This window comes from Opisthocomus hoazin, chromosome 9 (assembly GCF_030867145.1).
Source record: "Opisthocomus hoazin isolate bOpiHoa1 chromosome 9, bOpiHoa1.hap1, whole genome shotgun sequence".
In the NCBI taxonomy this organism is placed as follows: Eukaryota; Metazoa; Chordata; class Aves; order Opisthocomiformes; family Opisthocomidae; genus Opisthocomus; species Opisthocomus hoazin.
In genome coordinates this window covers 25,828,251-25,836,303 of record NC_134422.1, presented here as the reverse complement: position 1 = coordinate 25,836,303, position 8,053 = coordinate 25,828,251, and the positions used below count along the sequence as shown (strand labels likewise).

At 52.8% G+C, this 8,053-nt stretch overlaps 1 protein-coding gene across 1 annotated transcript; it reads right to left on the bottom strand.

Moving 5' to 3' along the window:
- Positions 1–731: 731 nt before the first annotated feature.
- On the bottom strand, positions 732–1,813 carry HOXD4 (homeobox D4). The gene is made up of 2 exons (XM_075430678.1): positions 1,393–1,813; positions 732–1,036 (listed from the first exon to the last, which is right to left on the bottom strand). Exons 1-2 carry the CDS (start codon positions 1,802–1,804, stop codon positions 732–734), a joined length of 717 nt encoding a protein of 238 aa, XP_075286793.1. The 5' UTR covers positions 1,805–1,813.
- Between the last annotated feature and the right edge of the window lie 6,240 nt (positions 1,814–8,053).

Below are 8,053 nucleotides of genomic sequence, written 5' to 3'. Positions count from 1 at the left end.
CTGGGGAGGATAAATACTGCATTTCAGCTCCCCTTCCCCGTTTTTGGTTTGACTATTTTTCTTTTTATCTTTACTCTTCTACGTAACAAATAAATAAATACACCAACACTGTCAGTACATAAAATAACCGGTTTTCACTTAATTCCTATGCACGCCTTCCGAGACATTATGGAAGTGTGCGAGTATTTTCATTACACCAAGAAAGGTAAAGCAGCACAAAAGTTGACAATTACTAGTCTTTATGTTCAAAGGAAAGACTATGCTATAAATTTCCTGTCTTCAACTTGCCCAAATGCATCCTCCCGATATTGCATGGGATAAAGAGAAAATTAAAAGTGAAAATCCCAGAATAAAGCATTGAACCTTCACTTTCGAACTCAAAACTGAAACACAGGACAGTTTCATTTTCAATGATTTATTACTTTTTATGGACAGAAGGTCTCGTTTAATATTTTCCCAATTCCCACTGCCTGCACGATGTTTCTTTTTTTTTTCTTCATTTCTCACCCTCCTCCCCCCCCCCTTTTTTTTTTTTTTTAGGTTCTGCTAGCAGAGGCAAATAAAATAAAGTCCAAAGTAGCGTCATTTTGTCTCCTTTGTACAACAGTACCTTAAAGAAAGATGCCAGTTTCTCGAGTCCTTAGCTGCTACATGCAGGTTCTGCTTGGGCAGTGTCATTTATGTACAGTACTGGTCAGAAGCGAAGGATGAAATGGAAAATTTCACCTCTTCTACAAAGTTGTCAAGTCAGTCTGATGGTCCTTGGAACCAGTCTGTAAATGGGGGTTTGAACCAGAGGAGGAAGACCTGCCCTTCGTGTTGGGCAGTTTGTGGTCTTTTTTCCACTTCATTCTTCTGTTCTGAAACCAGATCTTGATCTGGCGCTCAGAGAGACACAAAGTGTGGGCTATCTCGATACGGCGGCGCCTGGTCAGGTACCTGTTAAAATGAAATTCCTTTTCCAGTTCTAGGACTTGCTGTCTGGTGTAAGCTGTGCGGGAGCGTTTAGGTTCCCCTCCGTTGTAATTGGGATTCACTGGGAAAAAAACACGGAGAACTTTACAAAGCTAATCTTGACTTGCCGGTTCGACTTTACAAAAGAAAACCTTACGAGCAGCGAGCATGTGGCCGGGCTGGATTCGTCCCGGGCGGCCGTCCCCCTCCTTCCAGGCAGGCACCGTGGGCACACGCAGCCAAGGTAGGCTGGGAGCCGCTAGCAGGCTCCCACAACCGAGTCACCTCCCGCACGGCCAAGCCCCGCACGACCAGCGGCCTCTTTCCTCCGCAATAAACATTAATGACGAGCGTAAGCGGCTCTCTGGGCTGCAAACCCTCGGCCACCAGCCCGGCGGGGACTCGAGCGGGAGAGCAAAGTAAGAAGAGGATCCTTACCCGAGTTAACATGGACTTTCTTCATCCAGGGATAAACTACCGCCGGCTGCTTAACCGCGGCCCCGTTGGAGGGGGGTTTGAGGGCCGGCTGCTGGCTGCAGGGTCGCGGGCTGGGCAGCGGAGGCGGCGGACAACGCTCTGCCTGGCCGGGGAAGTGGCTGGCCGGGCCGGATTGCTCCTGTCCGTGACCCCGCGGCTGCACGGCGGAGCCTTGGGCATTGCTACAGCTAAAGGGCTGCTCGCTGTAGTTTGACCGTGGGTAGAGTCCCCCGTGCTGGAAGTCAGAGCCCTGCGAGGCACTGTAGTACTCGGCCCCCTGCTCGCCCAGGTAGCTGTTCTGCAAATATTCCTCGCAAGGAGGAAATTTGGGATCCACATACTTGGAGTTCACCATATACGAACTCATGGCCATTAATTTCTGAAGGTAGAAAAATACTAATTTTTCTCGTGTTGTCTTCCCCCCCACCCCCCCCCGCCACAGAGCCCTCCTACTTGCTGTCAACTGAATAAAGTTAGGCGGGCATGTGACCGGCCCGGCCAATGGGGAGGCGGGAGCCCATCACCGCATTTCTCCCCAGCTCAGCATTTCCACCGATTTCCCTCAATAACACCCCTGTCACCCAGCGACCCCCCCGCCGGCTGGTCGCACCCCCCTGTCCAGGTGCCGGAGGTGCGGGGCCGCTCCCCGGGCGGCGGCTGTGTCCCCGTCCCCCCCCAGGTAGGGCCAGCCCTTTGTCCCAGCCGCCCTCCCTCGGCCCCCCCACGCGGGACCGTGCCCCGCCGCCCGCTTCACCACCCGCAGCCCCACCGGTGTTTACCGCCCTGCTCCGAATCAAATGTCGCAAGGGGTACGCGGGGCCAGGAGCTGCGGTGGGGCTGGAAGGGGGGGAAACCGCGGAGGAGGCGAGGGAGAGGAAAGCCGTCGAAGAAGAGGGTAATATGACGTACAATGGACCCGTCCTGCCTTTGTCTGGCAGAGGTCACCCAAAAGTTACCAGAATTTAGTTCTGCTGAATAAAATTAGGCAATCAGTAACTTCTCATTCACTCTCCAGCCCCAGCAGACGTGTGTGCAGATGTAGGCGCGCACAGGCGCGAACGCACACGTGTGTGTGTAAATCTGCACACGCGCGTACCTAAAATCGTACGGATGGCAAGAAACCGCTCGCTTTTAACCACCACAGTTCAGGCAATTGCACTGGGGAAGGCATTTAATCGGGTTAAAAATATCACGGGTTTAATGAGCTAAATTCGGTCTTCATTCATCAATATCATCCCCGGAGCACGAGTAAATACATCCAGCGAGGCGAACGCTTGCTTTGGCTGCTGCTGCCGTAAATATTTTGATGCGATCTGGACCCTCGACAGGAAAATTTTGCTAACGCCTGGCGTACCTATCTAATTCAGGAGTATCTTTTCAAAGATTCATTCACTGATTGGTAGATAGTTGTTTTTTTTTTTTCCCCCAGAAAATTTATAACTTCTGGTGAGATGAACTGTTTAAATTCACGGTGTGACGTTGAGAGTCACGACTGAACGGCAACTGAGATTTTAAGAGAGGTCCTAAAACCTAGCGAATAGGAGGGAGGCAGGGAAACTTTGGCAATTTCTGAGTGTCCAGCACGCACGTGCCTTTGGATTCCGCCAGTATTTTAACTCCTAACCATTTGCAGAAAGGTGAAGTTTTTGCATCGACCATATATTCCCCTAGAATCGAATCTGTGACTATATGAATATCACACAAATTCGGTTCTACAGGGTATATATAGACAACGTAATAACATTCTGTTTTCATCTACAATACAGCAGGTCTTTGCAATTCTGTCAGTCCTCACTGTCTTCTGAGGAATGCAAACTATTCTGCTGGGACTCGGTTCCCAAATACGGGTTGTGCAGGAAGGTGGGGTTTCGGAAAAGGTTCGCGCTTCTTACTATCGCTGCGATAGAGCTACACGGCTCCCCACCAATTTGTAGCCACGAATTTCGCCTACCAAATTCTCAGAAAGACCTGCTGCTCGCTTTAAACGCTCTGGCCGTTCACGTCCCCTCTACGGAAAACGGACGTTACGGGTCAATTTGCGCTATTTAGAATAACAGTGGTTAAAATAATTTAGAAAAGAGTCTTTATCTGTTTAGGCTAACACGAATCTGAAGAGAATTTCCATGATCAGAAATCTCCCGCCCCCAACTGAAAAAGAATTAAAAAAAAAAAAATCGAAACAGAAGTGCAACAGCGGACAACAGAAACCGCGGTCGGTGAGAAAAAGGAGGCTAAAGGCTGGAGTTAGTCGCTCTCAGGAAGAAGAGGGTTTCCAAATTTACCTTCGTCCCCTTATGCTGGTCTAGCTACTCGCCCCGCGCGCTGCCTGCGAGCCACAGCCCCGCACCCTCCCAGGTTCTCCCCGCCGCCGCGTTTATGGTGAAGGGCAGGGCGAGAGGTCAGCCGAAATCATTTACAAACAGATCACAAAGTTTCATTATTTTTACTTTGTCGACAGCAGCACACAGGAGTACAAAAGTTCACGAATTGTGTCTGACCCAGCTCCTCGCTGTTGTCCTGCGGTCAACCTCTTCTCCTTCCACTGTTGAGAACAGGCACCAGAAGGACAAATAATGGTGCGGGGGTGACACGTCCAGCCACCTCGGAGGGCAGATTTGGGGGTGTTGCTTTAATCCGAGCCGTGTGCACCGGTTTGTTTGCCTGACTCCAACTCCCAGCTGCCTGATCTGGGGGATGCTGTTTTTAAACCTCTGCTTTCTTACCACCGCGGCGGTGCCTTCTTCACAGCAAGTGCAACACGAAACGACTTTGTGTCCCTAATCTCTTCTTCCCCCCACCCACCCCCGGATTATTTAAATCTCCGTCCAACTATTTTAAGCGGCTCACCTCGCTGTGTCCTCCTTTCTCCGAGGGGAGGGGGATACCCCCCCCCCGGGAGGGGGGAATTAACCACGCGCTGAACGGGCAGGGTGACACACACACACCGTCACCCCCCCAAAGAGAACTGGCATTTGGGGCAGCCCCCGGGAGCGCAGAACCTCGTCGAGGGCTGCCCGGAGAGCAGGGACGGGGCTGGGGATGCAGCAGCCCCCCGCTCTGCTTAATACTACGCATTTTCATATTTGTTAGACGCTGTGACCTGCGTTTCACCTTATTGCACAACTTGCTCAGACAGGTCAAAGCCAAAGAGTTATTGATGAAGAAAAGCGTTATATATTCACCTCCTGTTCAGCTACCCATACAAAATGCTTTTGATCTACCAGGCTTTGTGTACTCTTGGTTCGTAATCAGTATGCTAAATGTACGTTGGTAGAAAACAAGTAATCCATACTTTTAGGGCCGGCCCTAGAATAAAATGCCAAGGGCGTCTACGTAGCGCAGGGCAGAGCTGCGGGGGTGGGGGGTGAAGTTACCTATGGAACACAATTAGAACTGCGACGCTGGAGGCGAAGCTTTGGTTCGTGTTTAAAGGGCTGGAAAACCAATATCGCAACGTGAGGCAAAGAGAGGAGAAGGCTGGCACAAGCCGTGAAAGAGGTTATTTGTCAGGAAACGGGGAGAAACGCAAACACGCGCAGCTCCGCTCCCGTGCGCGCTCCCGGCCACAGCGGGGCCGGCAGAGATGTCTGCCCAGCGAACCTCCAGACGCCGCGGGCTGACTTCTCCCCGTCGGGTCTCAGTCTGAAGCACCAGGACTGAGGCTCTTGGCCCCTCACCGCAGCCGCGGAGGCTAGGCAGCCCGTCCCCCGCCGCCCGCCCCTCCGCTGCCCTCCCCGCCGCCCCGGGGCGCGGCTCCCGCCCGACCGTCGGGGACGCTGCGGGGGCTGCCGCCCCCCAGCTCAGACACCCACTCCCCACCCTTAAATCCGCATTTGGACGTGCCTTTCTCGGAGAGAAAGGTTCTCACCGCGGAGCCGGCACAAACCCGCCGCGGATCCCAGCTGGAGGAGCTGGGGGGAGCGGGCACGGCGGCAAGGGGCCGGGGCATGGCGAGGCCCGCGCGAGGGGGGGGCCGTGCGGGGCCCGCCGAGCTGGGATGCGGGCACTGCTGATTGCTGCGGGAGGGAGGACACCTGTACGGCCGTGCCACGGACCCCGGGACCCCGCACCTCGGCTGCCAGCGATGCCCAGGGCTGTGACACTGTGCCACGAACCGACACCACAAGAGCCTTCACAGGCTGACGCAGTCTTTTATCTCCTCTTTTTTTTTTTTTTTTTTTTTTCCCCCGGTAGCAATATTCATCCGGGACACACCAGTTTGGATCCTTCCAGTCTGAAGGGAGGAAGCAGGATTTCCAAGCAATGCAAACTCTACAAGAAAGAAGAGGTTACTTACCATGGATGTCCTTCCATGCTGCCGAACCTGTTGCAATAAAAACGTTTGTTACTGTTGTATTCCACATGCGGGTGGTGTTTCTGGAGAACAGTTACAGACCACGCTTGATAGATGAAGGCAGAGAGGAGCCGGTGGTAGATCCTGCGAGCAGTGGAGTGGTGGGGTGGGAGCCCCTTCCAAATGAGGACCACGTTGCATTCAGGCAGTTTTTTCTGAACACATGCTTTCCCTGTGCCTGGGGTGTGATCTTTCACTTTTAATATTCATAGTCTAGATTTTATACTGGATAATTTCTAAAGGGATGAAAAGTCAGACTTCCCTCTTTCAGTGACAGATAAAAAGAATAACAAAGGCCCATTTTTTTGTTGTGTGGCAATTCGGTCACTGACAAAAAAAATTTTCAGATCACCTTTGCTAAACCGCCACCCATTAAATGTTACGATATGCCATGCAGCGTCGTATCCATGCTGAGCACAGAAAGAACTATAGTTTTATGAGAATATATCTCGAATTCCTCTAGGATGGGTCCCCTTTAAGATCACTTAATTAACCAAGCGGTAACCACGAGACGTGCGTCTTTGTTTGCTTTATAGAAGGACGGATTTGACTTGAACTTTCCTTCAAATCTTCCAATAAATACACCTAAAGATCACATTCAGGAAAACAAAAACACCCGCTCAGACTAATGCTCGCGTGGTATATTTCAGAGCAAAATACTAATATTGGGTGTTGCTTCTCTGAAAGCGATTTTTCACCTCTTCTATTGCCTTCTTCCGATAGCTTGGAGAGTTCCTGCATTACACACAGAGCAATTAACTCGGTACCAGTAGTTCATTAGATAAAGCCTTCCAAGACTGTTTTTGTAAAAAAAACACCAACATTTTTTTAGTTCTGCCCACTCTGGATAGCATTCAGAGCTTGCGAGGACAGTAATATCAGCATTTCGGCATTGAACACTCCCTCACCGCTCCTTTCCTTTCTTTTTTATCCTTTTTTTTTTTTATTTTTTAAATAAAAAAAGGTAGCTTCCAATAAGCTGTCCCACCAAATTCCGGCATCTCGGGCGGGAGCAGCCCGCTCCTCCCTGCGCGGCCCCGGCCACCTGAGCTCTCCCTGTCCCCTTTCCCCCGGCCGAGTGGGCAGCCCACTCCCGCGGAGGTGGGGGGGGGGGGCCGTGGGTCGCGGACTTACTGCGCGCTCCCCCCCCGGCCGGGGGGAGCCGGGAGCGGAGGTGCCCGCACGGCCGCATTCCCGCAGATGGTTCCCTGCTAACACTTTCCCGATTACTGCTTCCAGGAACGCAAGCATCTGCACTTGTATGCTCTTAAACTAATTTATGGTGGGAATTATATTTTGGCTTGTCAACTCTCAAGCCATAAAACAAAGTTTATTGGAATCACGTGGCTCTAAATAGCCACTCAGGACCTATCTCTGTGGAACCATAAATAACCTTCAGCTTTAAACTTTTATTCGCCAAATAAAGGTTCGCTGAATCTGTCCCGTAACGCGGGACTGGGTCGGAGTAGCGGGGGTGGGCGGGAGGTCAGCTCCGCGGCGTTGAGCCGGCCTTTTCGAGGCGCCTGTGGGAGGGAAAGCTGCCGAGAGAGGAGTTACCGCTCCCAGATTGCTCTTGAGCAGGGAGCCGAGGGGATTTCGCCGTGGGTGCCCGTTCAAACCTTTCTTTACATCTCCTAGGGGACAGGGAAGCCCACGGTCAGGAGAAAGCCCGGAGGTGCTTCGGAGAGAAGAGGGTCTCCCTCAGCCTTCCCCGGATGCTTACGGCATTTTGGTCAGGAGCCCCTGGGAAGTGGTTTCGACCCAGCCGTCTCCTGAGCTGCTGCTCGGACGAGCCGTGCCAGGGGCTGCGGGCTCACCAGGCACCCGGCGCAGCTTTGCCAGCGACCAAATTGCTGGAAACAGTGAGGGCACCGGGCTTTGGAAAGGGAGAGAGTGTGAAGCCTGCCACAAGGAGATCTTTTGAGGACTGGAAATCTGAGGAGGGTTATAAAACAATAAAACGGCCCTGGTGTGAAGGGAGCAGGGTGTGAGTTGGCGAATGAGAATTTCAAGGAGCCCGAGCACAGGAAGTCAAATGTCCCCGGCAGTCACACGGCACAAAGGAGCCCGGACAGCAGCTCCCAAGCTGTAACGGAGAAGACGAGGAGATCGGGGCGGGCGGCAGCTCCTGGTGCCTCCAAGGAGGGGCTTCTCCCTTCCTCGGAGGGCGGGGAGCTGCGTCCGCCCCGTCGGGCACCAGCCGCGGACAGAGGGGACCGGCCGCTCCCCCGGGCCGCGGATGCGCCTCCACGCAGGGGCTCGGCTCGG

Excerpts from the sequence above, each read along its gene's own strand:
- HOXD4 (XM_075430678.1), bottom strand. The coding sequence starts at position 1,804 with ATGGCCATGAGTTCGTATATGGTGAACTCCAAGTATGTGGATCCCAAA. Across the intron at positions 1,037-1,392 it reads GAAAGTCCATGTTAACTCGG|TGAATCCCAATTACAACGGA; the intron begins GTAAGGATCCTC and ends TTTTTTTCCCAG.